Consider the following 23,817-nt stretch of genomic DNA (forward strand, 5'->3'; position numbering starts at 1 on the left):
TCAATCCCAATATGATGTTCAAGTAAATTTCTAAGCAATTCAGTGAACACCTATATTCAATACTCAAACTGTAAAATCGAACAAACAAGTTCCCTAACAAACGATTTAGTGCAGGTGAAACGTAAACAGTTGAAATGTCAGTTTAAATTAAAAGCACTAGTTATATGTAAAAACTACAACTGTTCAATGTATAGTAAATTAAACTGAACATAGGCCAAGAGACCATTCACTATATATTGATCATGCTAAAGTTATCTTTTAGCCAGCAAAATAGCCCTAAGCAAAATAATTGCGCTAAATACAGTTATTAAAATGTTTACACAAATTAATGAGCGCAAGGTAAAACGCATCAATGCAAGTGAAACGTCGTAGATTAAAATATCTTGGGGTACCGCGCGCTTTATGCAAGTGCAACCAACTAGTAATTGTAAATAGCTAGTCATCAAAAAATTGATGTAACTTGGAAATTCCGATTGCTGTAATGGTCCTGCTGGAACTAGAAATTAAAAAGAATGTTGATTTAAGAGACTAAAGACGGGTCAAATACAATACCACATTTCTAATAGAACAAGTAACAAGTAGGGTGGTGGGGGCAAAAAATGTCACCACTTTCAAGTTATTTGACCCGTCTTTAACTATAGACGGATCTATCCGTCTATAGCAAGACTAGCTGCCTTTGCTAAGCATTTTATGTTACCTAAAAAAAAGCACAAATTCTTATTTCAAACGGTCACTTTTCGTCTGAAGCTTCAGACGAGCATATGTGACAATTTTATGGTTAAATGTAACCATAATAATATAGCCAGTGTTACCACTTAGGGTAACTTGTTTTTTAATGGTGGTCACATTGTGACTGTAAAATGGTTACAATTTCCCGTCTTATTGCTTGAGACCAAAATGGCCGTCTAAGCAAGACCAATGAAAAAAAAAAAGAGGTAATTGACTAATTGCCCCTTTTCTCCATTTTTTTCCTCTCCGCCCCCATTTATCTAAACAAACAAAGAAATTTACTTGCCTTTAAAAATTCCTTTATACATTTTCCTCAATGTCTCTCAACACAAATTATCACTTTTAGACGGACACTATCCGTCTAAAAGTGTAAACAAATAGTGTCTCTCTCACAAAATGAGAATGGATAGTGCAAGTGGGAAATGGATACCCTCACTTGCCCTCCACTTGCATTTTATGAGATAACTACTATCCGTCTACAGCTTTAAACGGATAGTGTCCGTCTATAATGAAACGGATTGCTCTCTCAATCTAAAAACACGAGATTTGACAATTCAAAACAAAAGTCGCACGTTGGGAGACTCATAAGTTTCATGGTAAAAAAGTAATCAGATTTTAGTGTCTAAACAATTTAACTGGAAAAAGTCAAAAAGGAAAAAAAAAACCCACCAATACAAAATTCACGTACATGTCAGAGACCTACGGAAGTTTAAAATAGTCACAAGTCAGTCTCGACTCCGGATTCGTTGAGTGACTCGTAATAGTCTGCATTTCCGTAATGACAATGACAGGGCGTCTCTAGGTGGTAGCCATTTCCGATACCACTATCTCACATACCCTTATGTAGGCGGTAAGCCCATCAGTTCTAACCCAAAACAAAGAAGCTGGTAGATAACGACATTGACTTGATTGAACCTTGGGTACCTATAAAACCAACCCAAGTTTTCATCTCTTGAAGAATAACTAGTGTAGATCCCCGTGCTACAGTAATGTACTAATATAATCTTAGTAAGAGGTAGAAAATAAAAGTTTATTACCATCAAAAGACATTTTAAGTTAAGTTATTTTTGTCTTAAACCATTTTTACTTTACTATAAAAATTAACTCTATAATGCTATATCTGTTAGAATATAAGTAACAAATAGTTAGTTAGGCGGTTATTTTTACAGTTGGAGTTTGTTATAAGGTTGTTACACCATATGTCGGTGGAATCAATACTATATAAACAAACATATCATATCATTGTAAGATACACAATCATTCATTGAATACAAACATTCTATTTTCCTTCTATCTACAATTTCCTTTTCTCTGTTACAACTATCATCAACATACTCTATCAATGTTATTAGATCCTTCATAGTTCTTCATGGTATCAGATTAAGGTTCATACTTCTTTTGATCCTCTTTCTGTTACTTCACCATTCTTTTCCGCTGCATTTATCCTAGTTACTTCTTTCATTTCTATACAAATCATCATGTCTGCCAATCAAGAAACCGCACCTGTGATCAACATTGATAATCCTCTTTATATTCATTCAACTGATCTTACTGGTGTCAAGCTCGTTGCCACGCCTTTTGATGGCACAAACTTTGGTAATTGGCGAAGATCTATGCTCATTGCTCTTTCTGCTAAAAACAAAATTGGGTTCATTGACGGTTCTCTTCTTCAACCTGCTGCCACTGATGCTACTGCAAGAAACTGGCAACGTTGCAACGACATCGTTTTTTCCTGGATTATCAATTCAGTTTCTCCAGAAATAGGGGATTCCATTCTTTACAGTGCCACTGCTCAAGAAGCCTGGGAAGAGCTTGAAGAACGGTTCAGTCAGTCCAATGGTGCCCAACTCTATGGTGTCCACAAGAAATTATCAGATTTTTCTCAGGGAAATGACAATATTGTTACTTATTTCACAAAGCTTAAGTCAATTTGGGACGAGATTAATGGCATAGGCATGAACCCCAAGTGTAGCTGTAATTGCACTTGTGGAGCCAAAGAGAAACAAATCAAATTCCAAGAAGACAAGAAAGCTGTTGAATTCTTAATGGGCTTGAATGAAACCTATGCGGTTGTTCGGGGCACAATCTTGATGCAGAACCCTCTTCCAAAAATAGCAGTCATCTACAACAATTTGCTCCAAGAAGAAAGACAACGAGAATTACACAACACTGTCAACATTCAGGCTGATTCTGCTGCAATGGTTGCTCAAAATATGGGGTATAGAGGAAATTCCTCTTTTAACAAGCATCCTCATTCTTCTGGTATTTCTGGGAATAACTACAAAACCAACAACAGCAATTTCAGGAACAATTTTGCACCTGGTTCAGGGAATAATGCTAATCAGTACAAAGGGAAAAACCCAGCTGGCAATGAGTTCACTAATTCTGATAAGCCTATGTTCTGTGTTTACTACAAGAGAAAGAATCACAATGTTGAGAATTGTCGTCATCTTCAGAACAGGAACAGAAAATTTGCAGGGAATGCGTTTTATGATCAAGGTCCTTCTTCTTCTGCACCAGGTGATGCTGCTGTTGGACAATCCCTGACAAATGACACTTTTGCTTCTGACGAAGTCACTGCAACTGCTGCTAATTTTGCTGGTAACATCTATTCTGATCCTAAAACTTCAGTTTATTTTAATTCATGGATCTTAGACAGTGGTGCTAGTGACCATTTCTGCTCTAATAAAGCTCTTTTCTGTGATTTTCATGCAATAGCTAACCCGTATACTGTGTCATTACCTAATGGTCAAGTTGTGAAAATTGATACTATGGGAACAGTTCAAATTGCATCAACTCTATGCCTGCATAATGTGTTATATGTTCCTAGCTTTAAATTCAACCTCTTATCTATTAGTAAATTAGCCAAACAATTAGGCACAGAGGTGAGTTTTACACATGCCATTTGCTATTTGCAGGACTCTTCCAAGAAGCCCTTGGTCCTTGGTAGAAATTATCATGACTTGTACTTGCTCCAATCAGAACTTGATGATTCCTTGCTTAATAAATTTGACAACCAGTCTGCTAGTTTAAATTCTGCTGCTCTCAATGTATCTTGTAATATCTGGCATAGCAGATTAGGACATTTACCAATTTACAAGTTGAAACAATTGAAATTGTGTACTGATTTTAATAAATATGAAAAGGATCTATCCATTTGTTCAACATGTGCAAAAGCAAGACAACATAGAATGTCTTTTCCTATCAGTTCATCTTTCTCTCTTGTTCCTTTTGAATTAATACACATTGATCTTTAGGGACCATATAACACCCCTACTTACAATGGCTACAAATATTTCTTGACCATTGTTGATGATTTTACAAGGTGCACATGGACACATCTTCTAACCAACAAAAGCAGTGCATTTTCTTTCATTAAAGCATTTATAAAAATGATTGAAACACAGTTTGATAAGAAAGTTAAGATCTTAAGGTCAGATAATGCCCTTGAATTAGGCAGTAGTATTGCTACATCACAATTTTTTGTTGACAATGGTATTATTCATCAAACCTCATGTTTTCACACACCTCAACAGAATGGGGTAGTAGAGAGAAAGCACAAACATCTCTTAGAAACTGCAAGAGCTTTGAGAATTCAGTCTAACTTGCCCATTCAGTATTGGGGTGATTGCATATTGACTAGTACTTACATCATTAACAGAATACCCACTAAATTGCTTCAAAATTTATCTCCTTATCAGCTTTTGTTTGGTAAGGCCCCTGACCTTAGTCACATGAGAAGTTTTGGCTGTCTAGTTTATGCTTCCTCTCCTAAGCCAGGTAGAGATAAATTTGCCCCAAGAGCTTTTCCTTGTGTGTTTCTTGGATACCCCTTAGGTAAGAAAGCTTACAAATTATTAAATATTGAAACCAAAACTATTATAATTTCCAGAGATACAGTTTTTCATGAGAATGTCTTTCCATACATATCTGATAAACCAAACACTTTCATTCCTCTAGCTGTCACTGAAAATTATGTTCCTGACATTACTGATACTGCTAGCATACCTGCTATTAATCATTCCAATGACATTATTCCTAACAATGATAGCATTTGCAATACTAATAATATGACTAGAGAATCTGCTAGTACTTCAACTCAAGCAAGACAGTCAACTAGGGTTTCTAGAACACCATCATATTTACAAGATTATGTCTGCCCTTTGAACAAAAGAAACTGTAATGCTATATTTCCTGTTGAATGCTGTACTACATTGACCTCTGTCTGTGATACCAATATCATTTCTGCTTACTGTTCTGTTACTACTAACATTTCACCAAGTGCAAGCACAATACTTCCTGTACAAGAGCCTAAAACCTATAAAGAGGCCTCTGTTTATCCTGAATGGCAAGAAGCCATTAAAGCTGAGTTTAGAGCTTTAGATGCCAACAACACTTGGTCAATTGTTCCTTTACCGTCTGGAAAGAAATCTATTGCTTGCAAATGGGTGTTTAAAGTCAAGCATAAAGCAGATGGGAGTCTTGAAAGATATAAGGCTCGATTAGTTGTCAAAGGATATACCCAAAAGGAGGGCATAGACTACACAGAAACGTTTTCTCCAGTGGTCAAAATGACAACCATCAGGAGTCTTATTGCAGTAGCTGTCAAAAAGGGTTGGACAATGTCTCAACTAGATGTGAACAATGCATTTTTGCACGGTGACCTTGATGAAGAAGTATACATGAGTATTCCTCCTGGACTGGATGTTAAAGGCAAGAACCTTGTATGCAAACTACAGAAATCCCTCTATGGATTAAAACAAGCATCCAGACAATGGAATGCTAAATTAAGTCAAACATTAAGATCAAAGGACTACAAACAGTCTTTGAATGATTACTCTTTATTCAAGAAGCAACACAATGGAAAGGTGGTCTTTATAGCAGTATATGTAGATGATGTGCTACTGGTTGGTGATGATGTGGAGGAAATCAATAGCCTAAAAGAATTTTTGGATAGCACATTTAAAATTAAGGACCTGGGAACAATTAACTACTTCTTGGGTTTAGAATTCACTCAACTACGTACCTACAGGCTTGGCCGTTACTCAAACCAAGTTTGCCAAGGAGCTCATCAAAGAATTTGACTGTGAGAATTGCAGAACTGTCACTAGTCCCTTAGACAGTACTATGAAGCTTGATACAATAACAGGAGAACTACTTACCAATCCTGCAGACTATAAAAGATTGGTGGGTAAAATGAATTATCTTGTGAACACAAGGCCTGATATTGCATTTGCCATACAGTTGTTAAGTCAATTTATGTCATCACCACGGGTTCAACATTGGAATCTTTGCCATACATGTCTTAAAATACATTGCGGAGAACACGCTCGGGGAATCCTCCCGAACAAGACTCGATCTTTTGCTCTTGAAGGTTATTGTGACGCAGATCGGGTCGCTTGTCCACATCAAGGAGATCGTTAGTGGTTTCTTAGTGTTTATGGGAGGCGACTTGTTATCCGGAAGTCAAAGAAGCAATGAGCAGTTTCTCTGTCTCTCTCCGAGGCGAATATCGATCCTTGAGAAGGCTTACGGTGAACTAGCATGGCTCGTGAGGCTCTAAATGAACTTGAGGTATCAAACATCAAACCAATACATGTCAAATGTGATAGCCGGTCGCTATTCACATAGCGTAAACCCGATTTTCCATGAGAGGACCAAGCATATTGACCTCGACTGCCACTTTGTTCGCGAGAAACTGTTAGAGGGGTTAGTCAGTATGTCCTATATTCCTACATTGCAGCAACCAGCTGATATCCTAACTAAAGCACTCGGTGGCCCTCAACATACTGTTCTTCAACACAAGTTGGGGATGTTAAGAACACCCTCCAACTTGAGGGGGGGTGTTAGAATATAAGTAACAAATAGTTAGTTAGGCGGTTATTTTTACAGTTGGAGTTTGTTATAAGGTTGTTACACCATATGTCGGTGGAATCAATACTATATAAACAAACATATCATATCATTGTAAGATACACAATCATTCATTGAATACAAACATTCTATTTTCCTTCTATCTACAATTTCCTTTTCTCTGTTACAACTATCATCAACATACTCTATCAATGTTATTAGATCCTTCATAGTTCTTTAATATCATTGCTTGAAACTAATTTATGACATTAAATTACAATTAAGTGATGTAAAAATGTAAAATCTAATTAAAATGCGTATAAACCTTATAACAATAAGAGGTAAAAACAGTATACCACGCACTTAAAATGACAATTTACGAATAATTAGACTAATATTTTTTTATTTTTAATTAAAAAAAACATAAAAATTGTTACGTCCTTTAAAATATACACCATATTTAGTGTGTAACCGATGAAGGATAATATAAGAAACAGATTTACGTAATTTTAGGGTGTAAGTGATGACAATAATTATGTTAAAGACTGCATAAGAAGCAGGTTTGCGTAATTTTAGAGTGTAACTGATGAAAAATAATATTTATGTAAATGGAAATGATTGCATAATAAATTACGGATTTCAGTGAAAAAATCATAAATATAAATTTTAATTAAAAAGATTAGAATTTAATTATAAGAATATATTAATTGAATACCCAAGATGTGTGAGTCTAGTGGAATTCCAGGGTAACCTCAAAGCCTCCTAAGGAGGAATTGCAAGGTCCTGGGTTCGATGACCTGACGCCCGGAGAGGGAATAATCCCCGCGGGAAAGAACTCACATAGACGGGCGCTTAGGGGTGGGGTCGCGATCAGGGAGGATCCAACCTCCTCGTCATCAAAAAAAAAAAAATATATATATATATATATTAATTGAAAAGATAATAATGTAATGAATTTTTTTTACTTGTTACCTTATTTAGCTACACGAAAAGAGCGGTTAGCCTTGATGCACTTATCATACCGGATGAAAAGATGAAATCATGGGTATCGATCTCTATGTCACACACAATGACACAACCAAATCTATCATACACAACACAAGTAGCCAAGTCATTGTCGCTCTAACTGCCTCAAGAAATTTGCGTCTGTCTAGCTAAATTTTCAGGAAAGTAAAACTTGGGAAATACTATAATAAACACGAAAAAAGTTGTACGTTGAGTAATTAATTAACGTAACAAAAGATTACCGGCTATCGATCTCATGTACAATCATAGAAGCCTAGAAGGTTAAAATAGTCGTGTGTCTTGACTCTCGACTCTTGACTTCTTGAGTGACTCAAAATAGTCTGCATCTCCATAATTCCAGTAATTAGTCTCCATAACTCAATCATATGTTATTCATACTCCACTCCATTAGTGGCATTTCATACGATTGCGAGTTTATGCGTTAGACTACGCTGTTTTGAGAAAGTTCTTATGATCAGGTTACAATTAACGTAAGTAACCAAGTGATATACGTAAATCCGAATAAATAGAGTCAATTGACAACCAATAATACCAGTATGTTATCGATATTGAAGTATGAAATCGATCCACCAAGTCTTCTGCCCCATCTCTCACTTCATACTACATGGTGAATGGAGTAGAAGAATCCAATCACGACAAGGGGAAGGCGATCCAAGTAGCTATAAGATAACAAGTATAAATGAATCAGTACATAAAATTTAACATCAAGGAGTATGGACCATTAAAAAGACGAAGAGCCCTATACAAGAACGTTATCCGAGTGTCACAAGGGCTCCCGCAATTGTAGGATATACGGGGTCGAATATATACAACCTTCCCCTTCTGCTACTAACCTCAAAACAAAGCAAACAATAAACAAAGAAGTTGGCAGATAATGACATTAACTTGGTTGAACCTTGGATACCTATAAAACCAGCCCAAGTTCTCATCTCTGCATATCAATCGAAGTATAACTAAAAACACGAAAAAAAATTGCACATAAAAATCAGCATCAATGCATCACTTGTACTTGTTTAGCCTACTTGTAGTCTCTTTTAATGTCATAATAATACATTCCAACTCTCTGTCTTCTTTTCAGCCACCCTGTCCTGATCAAGAGCGGTTAGCCTTGATGCAGTTCAAGAACAGTATCCATATAAACTGTTCACGTGACTCTTCTTATAGCTATGCAGGTATCATACCTTATGAAAAGATGAAATCATGGGTAGGAGGGCAAAGTGTGGATTGCTGTTCATGGGACGGTGTGGAATGCAACAGGAAATCGGGTCATGTGATCGGTCTTGACCTCACAGCCAGTTGCCTTTACGGTACATTTCCTCCAAACAGCACCATCTTTAACCTCGCCTTTCTCACAAAACTTATCCTTAGTTATAACAACTTCAAATATTCTCGAATCCCTTCTGAGATAGACCAACTTTCTAAGTTGCAAGTCCTCAGGCTATTCAAGTCTAAATTTAGTGGGCAAATACCAGCAGAAATTTCAAAGTTGTCCGCGCTCACTGTCCTAGAACTTGGAGAGGATTCAATGGAAAATAAATTGCTAAAACTTCAAAAACCTTCCCTTGACAAGTTAATACAAAATCTCACTCATCTCCAAGAGCTCGATTTAAAAAATATTGATGCGTCCTCCTCTGTGCCAGTCAGCCTCCAAAACTTGACGACTTTAAAACAGATTAGCATTGACAACTGTAATTTGCATGGTAACCTTCCACCAAATCTTTCTCATTTGCCACATCTTGAGACCCTCAGATTGAGTTTAAACGATATTGGTGGGTCTCTTCCTGAGTTTAAGTGGCATAGTCCTCTCAAAAGGATTTTACTAACTGCCACATCGTTGTCCGGAGAATTGCCTCCTTCAATTGGACGACTTGCTCAATTGGAAATTCTTGAATTATCCCTTTGTCAAATATCAGGATCTATCCCATCCTCTCTAGGTAACCTGACAAAGCTCTCTCGTTTGTTGCTTGATGACAATGATATTAGCGGGGTCGTCCCACCCTCTATATCAAATCTAACAAATCTTCAAGCTCTATTTCTCATGGACCTCAATGCTAAGCCTGGACAACTGATCTCAAACTTAGCTAAGCTACATACATTGACCGAAGTTGGCTTCAGTGGAATGACATTAAGATCTAAGATACCACTTTCTTTCGCCAACCTTACTGAGCTTCGTGAATTACTTCTCAGCAATACTCAAGTAGTGGGTCAACTTCCAAAGTGGTTAGGAAATCTAACCAAACTAGAGATTCTAGGACTGGGAGGAAATCAGTTGGAGGGTCCAATACCGCATTGGATTACTCAACTAACAAATTTACAAGGTTTAGTACTGGCTTACAATAACTTGTTTGGCAACTTTGAGACATTTTCTGGTTTAGAAAATCTCAAGTATCTTGATTTATCTGGTACCAGCCTGACATTTTCCCCCACTTCAAGGACCAATTCATCTCTTTCTCAGCTACAGCTTCTATGGCTAGTATCTTGCAGATTAACTGAATTTCCAATATTCTTGCGAGATCAGCAAAAGCTAGAGCATTTGCGGCTCGAGCAAAACTTTATTAAGGGGAATATTCCACAATGGTTTGTGAACACAAGTAAAGAAAGTCTCCTGAGATTTGAGCTTGCTAATAACAATTTGACTGGTTTTGAACAACCAGTGACAGTCCTCCCATGGACTCACTTGGAAGTCTTTGACATTAAGGGTAATAACTTCCAAGGAGAACTTCCTATCCCACCAGTGTCTATAAAGAGTTACGATGTCTCAAGCAATTTGTTTTCAGGAGTATTACCGAAACAGATATGCATGGCTACATCTCTAATCATGCTGGATTTGTCCAACAACAACTTGAGTAGCCAGCTGATCCCTCGTTGCATAGGAGATCAGCTTGCCAATTCCTTACAAGTTTTGAGCTTGAGAGGAAATAATTTCCATAGCAGTATTCCCACATCCTTCACATCGCACTGCAATGTAAAGATGATAAACCTGAGTGAAAATCAATTGGAAGGTGACGTGCCAAGATCATTGGAGAATTGTACAAGGCTTGAGGTTCTCGATATAGGAAAAAATCGTATAAATGATACTTTTCCATCTTGGTTAGGAGGTCTCCCCAGCATGGAAGTTTTGGTTCTGAGCCATAACAACTTTCATGGAAGCATCTCTGATCAAAATTTAGGTCGCCAATTTAGTAGTCTGCGCATCATTGACCTATCACACAACTTTTATACCGGAGACTTACCATGGAGTTATCTTCGTAATTGGAGCAACATGATGGGTGTGAAAGAAGGACAATCTAATTCATATAATACAAGGATTATATTTGCAGTGAGGGTAGGTGAAGATGAAGAAGGTGCTATATTTGTAGAGAAATTTGAATACTCGATGACTATAACAAGCAAAGGCAACGAGCGACTTTACTCAAAGATACTTGAAGTCTTTAGAGTCATCGACTTCTCCAGCAATAAATTCACCGGCAAGATTCCAGATGTCATTGGCGATCTCAAAGGGCTGCAAGCACTAAACTTATCGAACAACAATCTAGGTGGCGGGATTCCGGCCTCATTGGCTAACATGATAGATCTTGAGTCCTTGGACCTTTCTCAGAACAAGCTCTACGGAGTCATCCCCCCAGAGTTGGCTCAAATAACATCTCTTGAGGTCTTTGATGTTTCCTACAATGATTTAGAAGGTCCCATACCACAAGGAAACCAGTTTGACACCTTCCTAAGTAGCTCTTACTTGGGAAACTCGAGACTGTGTGGAAACCTCATATCAAAAAAATGTAAAAATGCAGAAGCTCTGGAATCCCCACAGATGAAAAAGGACAAGGGAAATGAGTATTCCAGACTAGTTGACTGGGTAGTTAGATCATGTGGGTGTGTGAGCGGATTTGTAATTGGTATAGTCATTGGGAAGCTCTACATTACTGACAAGTATCATGAATGGTTTATGGAGACGTTTCAACAGCGGCCAACGAGGAAAGTGAAGAGAGCAAAAAGACGGCAACGTCGCAGTTGAATATGCTTTTTTAAAGCCTTTAGTTATGTGTTAATCAAGAAGTCTCTCATATGTTACCTTTTATTTAGTTATGTGTTAAGCAAGAAGTCTCTCATCATATGATATCAAGTAAAGTATACTTCTAATGTATTATTTCCCTTATTCATCATTTTGTAGTTTGTACTATCAAACCCGAATGTTTCTCCAAGTAACTTTTTTTTGTGAGCCAATTTAGAGCAACTTAAGGTCATAAATACCATTCTCTAGGAAATAAAATTTCAAGGAAGTCTCTTAAGAGACTGTCTCACACTAAGATAATGTGCAACATAACATATATCATGAGAGCTCTCGAGTTAAGTTTATCGTGAGACCGTCTTATATAAGAATTAGTGTACAATTTGTCATTCCACTTGGTCCAGTTACCCTCAGAGTTAATCCATGATATAAGCATATTACCATAATTCTCCACTGACTGAACTGAATTGATACAATTTCAGGCAAAATCAACAATCATATCTAAGCATATTTCTCACTCAACTTGGCCACACTATCCTCAAAATTAATCCATTATTTAAGCATATTAACATAATCCAAATACTAATTACACAGTAAAACATGCTAAATCATAACTAATTAACAATTGAATGTTTTAAATTATAACGAGAAATGGGGAAAAAATCGGGAGTACCTGAGAAATTGACTCGTCAGTGGTTACTCGTCTTTGATTTCTTCGAATTTGATGGATCCATTGCCCAGATAATGCACATCAATTGGAATTCAGAACCCTAATTAATGTTTGGGCGGAGAAATTGATTTGGGCGAAAACACCGACAATATAATATCGGCGGGAAAAATAATCATAGACCTCAGCGGGAAAAATAATTAATACGCACACAACCGTCTTAGTTTAAAGGAGAAACAAAAATTGAAAACCCGGTTGAATCAAGTAGTCTTGCAATAGACGGATATATACGTCTATAACTAAAGACGAGTTAAATAGCTTGAAAGTCGTGACATTTTTTGCCCACACCACTTCACTTGTTGTTTGTCCTATTAGAAATCCCTTAGTATAAAAGTTAAGTTTTTTTAAGATTTTCTATTGGCTTCTGAGTTTAAGGAAAAGAAACTTTTCTTATAATGATGGTGGAACCCAATTGTCATCAATAATTTTTATTTCTATGTAGAGTGCAATAATATTTTGGAGTATAGGTTTTACTAGTATGGGTGTCCGGCTTCGCCCGGGCTATCTATATTTAACATTAAAATATATTTTTAATTATCTAAAATTATTTTAAAGTTCCATAACTCATAAATATATTTTCTATGATACGGAGTATATCTTAAACTTACAATGAAATAAATTATGAGACAAATTCACTACTTCCGCTATTAATATTTTACTTAAATCGATTGCTTAGCTAATTTTTCATATATATATACTTCATTTTGTTCTTAGAATTATTATTTTTATTACATTCTTTATTATTACTTTTACTTTCAGTCCTTCACTACTCCCGTCGTAATTATTGTTACCTAGCTTTTGTTACTTTCACTACTTGTACATTAATATTGATAATTTCACTACTCCCGTTGTTACTTCTGTTACTTTCACTATTCCCGCTCGCTGCTAATATTGTTACTTTGACTATTCAAATGAGTGATTACTATATCCAGTGTTACGACAATTCTTTTCACTACTAACAGAATTACTTTTACTCTTTAAGTATCCAATGAGTGATTACTATATCCAAGGTTACTTTTATTACTCTCACTACTCGAAATAAATATATTACATATATGCATTAAATATTAAATATATTACATATATGCATTAAATTAATTAAGTCGAAATAATTATAAAATATTATATTTTTTGGAAATATAGCTTGATTTATGTACTTTATAATAGTTTCCAAAATATAATATACTTATATTATATTTATTTATGTTAAAATAATTAACATCTTTATATTAATTAATACCATAAGTGGGGCATGTTTATTTTAAGGAAAATCACCATATTCCGGTGTTCTCTAAATTTATACTTCAACCAGAACTATATAATATTTACATTGAAGTCCCTTGTTCAGGTCCATCGCACAGTGCTATTGATTAAAAACTATATAGTATAATTAATTTGTATAGATTTATTTAATTACATTGAAGTCCCTTGGTTTCTGGAATTAATATATAGTATTGATTTGTCATTAAATTAGTCACATATTTATTTAATTTCTTATATTTCTATACTATGTACTTTTATAAAATATTTATTTCGATGGTTTGTTTATTCGTTGAAATTTACAAAAATACATATTAAAAGATTAATAAAATAATGATAATTTTTTATAACATTAATGATTCGAAAATAAAATAAATTTGGAACGATTTTTGTAAGACGCTGTTAGTTTTTCGTTGGCTTCTATTTATTGAATATTTATGTTGTAATTGATACGAAGTATTGTGTATCTTGTATTGTCTCATGCTATTTGTGACGATCCGCACACTTCGAACCCTTAGAGTTTTATTCATGCTTATGTAATTTCATTTCCTTTGTATATTTATAGTAAATACTTTCCTAGTTTAACATAGTTAGAATAGTTTTCTTTCCATAAATAGGTATATCGCTATTCTGAACTAAACTTGTAAAATCAATGTTTCCTGCTACCAGGATGTAACTATCATATTTCCCTCTTTAGGGAGTACTAGTGAATGAAAATCTGTTTCCTACCTTGTGCCTTCGTATTGCTTGTTGTTGCTTTGTTGTGAACGACTCTTAGCCTTCACTTTACTAACAAGCCGTGTTTGTGGGATCGACACTAGGATCCCGACTCACACCCCCGAGACCGATTACGAGTGCCTAATGCCTGACAAACACTAGAGCCTAACGCTCTCGCTTACATTCTTGTCGAGTGTTGCCGAGACCCGAGTATCGTGCTAGTGAGCGATCCATCACTAGTCCGAAGATCCTTGTCGCTTGCATCTTGCCTTGAGACGGGCAAGGGTGCGCGCCACGATCCGGCAAAAGTACCGGACCGTGACATTTGGTATCAGAGCCCGGTCTTCGGACGGGTTTCTGTACGCCGCATTTGTTCATCGAGATCGAGAAAATGGGCGAAACAATCGAGGACCGAGTGGATGCCTTAGAGGACGCAATCGACGTCAAGCTTCCCAAACTCGAGGACATCGTTATGCGGATGGCCGCGAGCCTCGAGGAGTTGCAAAAGACGGTTTGTGACCTTGAGACGAAGGTGGACGGGATGAACACCCGCATCCAAGCGATCAGTGGTGCGATCCCCGATGATCGGGAGGAAGAGATCAATCATCTGCATCGAAAGGTCGAGATGTTAGAGAACACTTGCGCCACGCTCATGAAAGCGGTGGCCAATGATGACGGAAATACGTGGGGAGCCATAAGGTGAAGGCACCTCCACCTCGTGCCTACGATGGGGCGAGGGATTCGAAAGCGGTCGATAACTTTATCTTCGATATGGAGCAATACTTCCGAGTAAGTGGGCTCGACGAAGACGCGGAAGTTGTCACGGCAAGCATGTATCTAGTCGACGATGCCAAGATGTGGTGGAGGGCTAGGTACAAGGAAATCGATGAGGGCACGATTACGGTGACATCGTGGGCCGACTTCAAGAGGATCTTGAAGGATCACTTCTACCCCGAGAACACGGAGTTTGTTGCTCGGAAGAAGTTGAAGGAAATCAAGCACACCAATCAATCCGGGAATATGTGAGGGAATTCTCAGCGTGCATGCTCGAGATTACCGAAATGTCCGAGACGGACAGGACTTCGAATTCATTGATGGGTTGAAGAGGTGGGCACAACAGGAGGTCATGAGGCAGAATCCCAAAACTCTGTCTTCGGCCATATCGGCTGCGGAGCGCCTGCTCGACTTTCACGGGGAGCGAGAGGCACCAAGAGTTGTGGTACCAACGGGGAATACTGGTGTATCACAAAGTGGGTACAATGGACAAAGGCCACAAAACAGCGCCATTTCAGTTCGGAACAGTCGGTTCCGCTCACAAGGAAGTCAAACCCAATCGGCGAGCACTACAAACTCGCCCTCAAGCTCGTCTTCGAAGGCGGGAAACTTTACTGCTTCCACAACGAAGAGACCGTTCGCGTGTTTTGTGTGCAAGGGTCCTCACAAGATGACGGATTGTCCGAACAAAGCGGAGTTCAATGCCATGTTCAAGAAGATGCCGAAAGAGGCTCAAGAACGTCTTGATGGGGCGTTGGCCGACTATCACCAAGAGTGTAACGAAGACTCGAGTGATGGGGAAGACCAACCACGGATGGGCTCACTTCAAAGGATCAGCGCGATGGGGAAGTACGAAGATTCCTCCGCCAAGAAATCCAACGGGCTCATGTACGTGGACTTGATGGTGAATGGAAAGCAAGCACGAGCCTTGATCGACTCGGGCGCCTCCCACAACTTTGTTACGAAAGAGGAAGCTGATCGGTTGGGGCTAGTTCTGCGGGATGATAACAGCTGCCTAAAACCGGTCAATGGGAAATTGAGACGCGTCCAAGGAGTAGCTAAGAAGGTCGCGGTCCAAGTGGGTGAGTGGGCAGTGGGCAGGGGAGCTTGACTTCACCACCGTTCCGCTGGATGACTTCAAGTTAGTACTCGGGATGCAGTTCTTTCAGAAAGCATTGGTGGTATTGAAACCGAGTGACGGATCGATGCTACTAATGGGGTCTATCGTAGTGAAGACGGTAGACAGCGACGAAGACAAGGGGCAGCATCGAATTTCGGCTATAAGGGTGATACCGACGCCGAAACAAGGGATGCGACCTTGGAGAATGCCTAAAGGTTCGGTGGAGCCGAGGGCGAACAAGACCCAGGCTAACTACGATGCTAAGTGGCATGGGGGACGAAAGAACAGTCTACCCCCTCACCGAGGAGTAGACAATGAGGGCCGAGATGCCCAAAGAAGTAGGCCTCGTACCATCAGGGGGCCGCGTCGATGTGCTGAATCGACGTCGTGGTTTGCGGGTCAGTCGACCCAAGAGATAAGGCCTCGTACCATCGGGGGCGCGCCGAAATGCTGATTCGGCGTCCTGGAGATCTCACAATTCCTTGAATGCAGGTGCTGAAGTGACGAGAGACAAGATGAAGGTCCGTTGGAGCCAGTACTTGGAGAAAGCCCGAGAGAGATCCTTTCAAGCAGCGGCAAAGTAGACTTTCCCGAAAGATAAGGAGTACGTGGTGGACTTGGATAACATGATGTTCGGCAGCTTTTATGTCAAGAACCTCCAGCCTATCCTTGAAGGGACGAAGAGGCCAGTCATTGTGTGGGACGAAGCGCAGATTCAAGCCGAGTTGTACAAGACAAACCCCAACACTGCATGGACGTCGAGCTCACCGAGGATGTCTCGAAGCACCATTCAAGATTTTTGTGTTGCGGGGCGGCAACAGTTAGGTGGGGGAGAGTGTGACGATCCGCACACTTCGAACCCTTAGTTTTATTCATGCTTATGTAATTTCATTTCCTTTGTATATTTGTAGTAAATACTTTCCTAGTTTAGCATAGTTAGAATAGTTTTCTTTCCATAAATAGGTATATCGCTATTCTGAACTAAATTTGTAAAATCAATGTTTCCTGCTACCAGGATGTAACTATCATATTTCCCTCTTTAGGGAGTACTAGTGAATGAAAATCTGCTTCCTACCTTGTGCCTTCGTATTGCTTGTTGTTGCTTTGTTGTGAACGACTCTTAGCCTTCACTTTACTAACAAGCCGTGTTCGTGGGATCGACACTAGGATCCTGACTCACACCCCCGAGACCGATTACGAGTGCCTAGTGCCTGACAAACACTAGAGCCTAACGCTCTCGCTTACATTCTTGTCGAGTGTTGCCGAGACCCGAGTATCGTGTTAGTGAGGGATCCATCACTAGTCCGAAGATCCTTGTCGCTTGCATCTTGCCTTGAGACGAGCAAGGGTCGGCAAAAGTACCGGACCGTGACACTATTGCATCATGCCTTTTTTTCCTCCAATACTTGTGCATTTTGCCAAATTATAAAATAATTCAATCTTGTGCAAATTTGCACGGGCATAAAACTAGTGTGACATTGTATTTGACCCGTCTTTAGTTATAGACGGATATGTGTCATCTATAATGTGAGATTTTGTGTAGTTGAATTTGGTTGGTTTATTTGGTGTTAGTATAATGACGTGGTGTCGAAGCCAAAGGGGTAGCATTAGTTTTACCGAATGGTGGACATATTCTTTTTACACAAAATCTCATTGAAGACGGCACGTATCCGTCACTTTGGAGTGACGGATACCATTTTTTCTCACAAATGACCCAAATAGAGGAGAGAGGGAAGCACATGGGGTGCCCCCACCTTGTCCCCTCTATCCGTTTTGTGAGTGACATTACCCGTCACTTACTCAGACCCGTCTTCAGCAAGACTATTTTAACCGGTAAAGTAGCACCTTATGCGAGACATATTCTTTTGATTGAGGCCGATAGTATTTTTGTTTACTTGGATTTAATGTGATGGCTGTGCAATGCGCATCTAACTTTTACGGAGTATATATTCTGTTGTAGATCCTATCCTATCGAATTTAATATATTTTCGTTACTTTTTTTTTTGGGGGGGATATTCTACGGTGTACCTTTGAGTTTTTTGGTTTTCTATGTTGTACCCCTCTTTTTTTTTATATTCTACATTGTACCCCTAGAGTCCTTACCTATTTCTCCATCATGGCCTCGTTTAACTCTGAATTAACTTGATCACTATCAAACAACCGTACTTTGACCTTTATTTTGACGTATTATTGTTGTATCACCATTCTACATGAGAAACATCACAAATTAACTTTAATAAGCACAAACTACTATTAAAACATCCGTTATGATTCATGACATGATAATGGAGAATTGATGAACTTTAAGTTAGATTCGTATACTATTTGGTGGGATAATAGGTAATTCGGCGAACTAAGAAGTAAATACGTAAGTTATCGAGTAATTGGAATGGTAAATAAACGATTTAATAGGTCAATTAAGAAATTAAGTTAGAAAAGACAATAAATAAGGTCATGGTATAGACTAATGTATAGAGTTCAGGAGTACACCATAAAATTTCAAAAATATAGGGATACACCATAGAATACCGAAAAACTCGAGGGTACACCGTAGAATATCATTTTTTTTTGGTCAATTGAAGCGCGCACTTAGTCGCATTACAATAGAGGAGAGGGGGGATTCGAACTCGAGACCTATTGTCCACAATACCTCTGTCTGAACCACTAGACTAAGACATCTTCGATTCTCGTTACTTTTATGGGAAGGAGAGTCGTGTGTTTAGATAAACTGCACTTTAGGCTTCAAGGGATCCGATCTCTTAGATCCATGGCAATATTGGTTTTAGAATCGTGCAACGTGTTTTATAGCTTTACATAATTCCAGTTCACATTGTTATTTGAATATAATGAGTAGTTAGTCTTGCTGAAAACGGGTCGGAGCAAGTAACGGGTAATACCACTTACAAAACGGATAGGGGGGACAAGGTGGGGGCACCCCATGTGCTTCCCTCTCTCCTCTATTTGGGTCATTTGTGAGAGGAAATGATATTCGTCACTCCAAAGTGACGGATACGTGTCGTCATCAATGAGATTTTGTGTATAATGAGATCTAGCATGTCTCATTTTCGTTTTTCGTTATGAACTACCCTGAGGAAATTCTCATTTTTTATTTTCAATAGTAGGTAAGGTGGTGTATATTTGACCGCTTGGTCACCGTCGGCCGAATCCTTTGAGACTCAACAAATGATGTCGCTAACGTAGATATATGTTAGAGTTGATAAAAATGATCAATTATGGAAACCTACACGGTTACGCCATGACAAAGTGTTAAGCGACAAGCCCTAGCCTTGATGCAGTTCAAGAACAGTATCCATATTAACTAACTGTTCACGTGACTCTTCTTATAGCTATGCAGGTATCATACCTTATGAAAAGATGAAATCATGGGTAGGAGGGGCAAGTGTGGATTGCTGTTCATGGGATGGTGTGGAATGCAACAGGAAATCGGGTCATGTGATCGGTCTTGACCTCACAGCCAGTTGCCTTTCCGGTACTTTTCCTCCAAACAGCACCATCTTTAACCTAGCCTTTCTCACAAAACTCGTCCTTAGTTATAACAACTTCAAATATTCTCAAATCCCTTCCGAGCTCAACAAACTTTCTAAGTTGCAAGTCCTTCGGCTATTTAAGTCCAAATTTAGTGGGCAAATACCAGCAGAACTTTCAAAGTTGTCCGCGCTCACTGTCCTAGAACTTGGAGAGGATTCAATGGAAAATAAATTGCTAAAACTTCAAAAACCTTCCCTTGACAAGTTAATACAAAATCTCACTCATCTCCAAGAGCTCGATTTAAAAAATATTGATGCGTCCTCCTCTGTGCCAGTCAGCCTCCAAAACTTGACGACTTTAAAACAGATAGCATTGACAACTGTAATTTGCATGGTAACCTTCCACCAAATCTTTTTCATTTGCCACATCTTGAGACCCTCAGATTGAGTTTCAATGGCGATATTGGTGGGTCTCTTCCGGAGTTTCAATTTCATAGTCCCCCTTCAATTGGAAGACTTGCTCAACTGGAAACACTAGAATTATCCCAATGTCAATTATCAGGATATATCCCATCTTCTCTAGGTAACCTGACAAAGCTCTCACATTTGTACCTTGATGACAATGATATTAGCGGTGTCGTCCCATCCTCTATATCAAATCTAACAAATCTTCAGTCTCTATTTCTCATGAACCTCAATGTTATGCCTGGACAACTGATCTCAAACTTGGCTAAGCTACATACATTAACCTCCGTTGGCCTCAGCGGAATGGCACTAGGAGATAAGATCCCACCTTCTTTCGCCAACCTCACAGCACTTCGTGTATTATTTCTCTCCAATACTCAAGTAACGGGTCTACTTCCACACTGGATAGCGAATCTAACCCAGTTAGAGATTCTACAACTAGGAGGAAATCAGTTGGAGGGTCAGATACCACATTGGTTTACTCGACTAAAAAATCTACAAGGTCTGGCCCTGCTTTACAATAACCTGTTTGGCAACTTTGAGACATTTTATGGTTTAGAAAACCTCCGCTTTCTAGCTTTATCAGGTACTAACCTAACGTTTCCCCCCACTTCACAGACCAATTCATCTCTTCTCAACCTACAACTCCTATTTCTAGAATCTTGCAACTTAACAGAATTCCCAGGATTCTTGCGAGATCAGAAGAAACTAGAGCATTTGCGGATTGAAAAAAACTTTATCAAGGGTAGCATTCCACAATGGTTTGTGAACACAAGTAAAGAAAGTCTCCTCAGTTTTGAGCTTGCCCATAATAATTTAACTGGTTTTGAACAACCAGTGACTACCCTCCCATGGACTCGTTTGGAAGTATTTGACATTAAGGGTAATAACTTCCAAGGAGAACTTCCTATCCCACCAGTGTCTATAAAGAGCTACGATGTCTCAAACAATCTATTTTCAGGAGTAATACCAAAACAAGTATGCATGGCTAGATCTTTAATCATGCTGGATTTGTCCAGCAACAACTTGAGTAGGCAGCTGATCCCTCATTGCATAGGGGAGCAGCTTGGCAGTTCATTACGAGTTTTGAACTTGAGAGAGAATAAATTCCATGGAAGTATGCCCATATCTTTCACATCGAACTGCAATTTAAAGATGATAAACCTGAGTGAAAATCAATTGGAAGGCGACCTGCCAAGGTCGTTGGAAAATTGTACAAGGCTTGAGGTTCTCGATATAGGAAAAAATCGTATGAATGATACTTTCCCGTCATGGTTAGGAAGTCTCCCCAACTTACAAGTTTTGGTTCTAAGCCATAACAATTTTCATGGAAACATCTCTGATCAAGATTTAGGCTGTCCGTTTTGTAATCTGCGCATCATTGATCTATCACACAACTTTTACACTGGTAAATTACCATCGAGATATCTTCGAAATTGGAGCAACATGATGGCTGTGAAAGAGGGACAAACTGATTCATATAGTACAAGGATTACTTTTGTAGTGGGGGTGGGTGAAGATGAAGAGGGATCTGTATTTTTTGAGACAATTCAATACTCGATGACTATAACAAGCAAAGGCAAGGAGCGACTTTACTCAAAGATACTTGAAGTCTTTAGAGTCATCGACTTTTCTAGCAATAACTTCACAGGCAAGATTCCAGATGTCATTGGGGAACTAAAAGGGCTGCAAGCACTCAACTTATCAAACAACAATCTAGATGGCAGGATTCCGACCTCAGTGGCTAACATGTTAGATCTCGAGTCCTTGGACCTTTCTCGGAACATTCTCTACGGAGTAATCTCCCTAGAGTTGGCGCAATTAACATCTCTTGAGGTCTTTGATGTTTCCTACAACGATTTAGAAGGTCCTATACCACAAGGAAACCAGTTTAACACCTTCTTAAGCGGCTCTTATGTGGGAAACTCGAGACTGTGTGGAAACCTAATATCTAAAACATGTAACAATGCAGAAGCTTTGGAATTCCCGCCAATGACAAAGGACGAGAGCAATGAGCATTCCAGATTAGTTGACTGGATAGTAAGATCCTGCGGATGTGCAAGCGGATTCATAATTGGCATTGTCATTGGAAAGCTCTACATAACTGACAAGTACCATGAATGGTTTATGGATGCATTTCAACAGAGGCTAAGACAGCAAGCTAGACGTTGAATCTGCTTGTTTAACGTCTTTAGTTATGTGTTATGCAAGAAGTCTATCATATGTTACCTTTTATGCATCATGTTATCATACAAAGTATACTTCTAAATTTTAATGTATTGTTTCCCTTATTCATTCGTTTTTACTATCAAACCCGAAAGTTTCTCCAAGTAACTTTTTTTGAGTCAATTTACAGCAACTTAAGGTCATAAATACCACCCTAGGAAATAATGTGCAACATAACATATGGAGTAACACACTAGAAACAGACAAAAAGAAAAACATGAAATGAAAAGTAAATTATCTATCATGTGAGAGCTCTCGAGTTATGTTTATTGTGAGACCGTCTTATATAAGAACTAGTGTACAATTCTCCACTGACTGAATTCAATTAAAACAATTTCAGGCAAACCCAACAATCACAATTATCTGCATTAATCACGGTAATCAGATAGAAATCATGAAGCAAATAAAAACTCATCTAATAGCAAATAAATTTCAATCGTATGAGCTATTAACAGCTCAATGTGCGATAACATTAAACGTGGGTTTACCTGCATAGCATTGAAGTTGGGACGGATCACTTCAAGGAACCTAATTAAACTGCTGGTTACTTGTCATAGGCAAAAGCGTGTTCCTTGAGACTGCTTTGCAACTGAAATCATTTGAATTGAACTAAACTGTAATAAATAACAAAATAAATCGAGTCTGAAAGGACAAGGCACCACCATGGTGAAATTCATCATCAAAAAAGACCGGCCCAAAGACAACATCATCTATTCATCTCATTTACAATCATAGACGGTTAAAATAGTCGTAAGGAGGTCTTCCAGTGTCCCATACAATCATATTTCACAAATATCATCCTCGAATACACAATTTCTTGCTCCACGACATTACATTTGTACGCAACCTTACCCGCGACACAAATTTGTGTTTAGAACTGCATCGAACGACTGCTACTCCGTAATAAAAAGAAGCGGGTTAGTGAACCATTTTGATTTATTCCATAATAAACCATAAATTTCTCACTCAACTTCGCATGATTATCCTCAAAATTAATCCATAATTTAAGTATATATGGAGTACTATAATTCTCGGTAAAGACGTGGTTAAGAAACTCAAACAAATACTAATTACACAGTAAAAAAAAAAAAAAAAAAAAAAAAAAAAAAAAAAAAAAAAAAAAAAAAAAGCAAAATCATAACCAATTAACAGCTGAATGTTTTAAATTAAAACGAGAAATGGGGGAAAAATCGAGAGTACCTGAGAAATTGATTCGTCACTCGTCAGTGGTTGCTCATCTTTGATTTCTTCGAATTAGATGGATCCATTGCCCAGATAATGCACATCAATTGGAGTTCCGAACCCTAATTAATCATCAAGAGTTGAGCGGAGAAATCGATTTGGGCGAAATTTCTGACTATATCGGCGGGAAAAATAATCAGACGCATACAACCGTGTTACAAAAGAGACAAAAATTGTAAAGCGG

At 38.4% G+C, this 23,817-nt stretch overlaps 1 protein-coding gene and 1 long non-coding RNA gene across 2 annotated transcripts; one reads left to right on the forward strand and one right to left on the reverse strand.

Annotated features, from left to right (window-relative positions):
* Positions 1-7,749: 7,749 nt before the first annotated feature.
* Positions 7,750-12,803, reverse strand: LOC141653027 (uncharacterized). The gene is made up of 2 exons (XR_012547303.1): positions 12,288-12,803; positions 7,750-8,267 (listed from the first exon to the last, which is right to left on the reverse strand). It is a non-coding gene; the product is annotated as an uncharacterized LOC141653027 (long non-coding RNA).
* A 4,763-nt stretch (positions 12,804-17,566) lies between these two features.
* Positions 17,567-22,337, forward strand: LOC141651096 (receptor-like protein 6). Its single transcript, XM_074458822.1, has 2 exons — positions 17,567-20,147; positions 20,198-22,337. Exons 1-2 carry the CDS (start codon positions 19,588-19,590, stop codon positions 22,335-22,337), a joined length of 2,700 nt encoding a protein of 899 aa, XP_074314923.1. The 5' UTR covers positions 17,567-19,587.
* Positions 22,338-23,817: the final 1,480 nt, after the last annotated feature.

The sequence above is a fragment of the Silene latifolia genome, chromosome 4 (genome assembly GCF_048544455.1).
Source record: "Silene latifolia isolate original U9 population chromosome 4, ASM4854445v1, whole genome shotgun sequence".
NCBI lineage: Eukaryota > Viridiplantae > Streptophyta > Magnoliopsida > Caryophyllales > Caryophyllaceae > Silene > Silene latifolia.

Excerpts from the sequence above, each read along its gene's own strand:
- LOC141651096 (XM_074458822.1), top strand. The coding sequence starts at position 19,588 with ATGAAATCATGGGTAGGAGGGGCAAGTGTGGATTGCTGTTCATGGGAT. Across the intron at positions 20,148-20,197 it reads ATCTTGAGACCCTCAGATTG|TCCCCCTTCAATTGGAAGAC; the intron begins AGTTTCAATGGC and ends TCAATTTCATAG.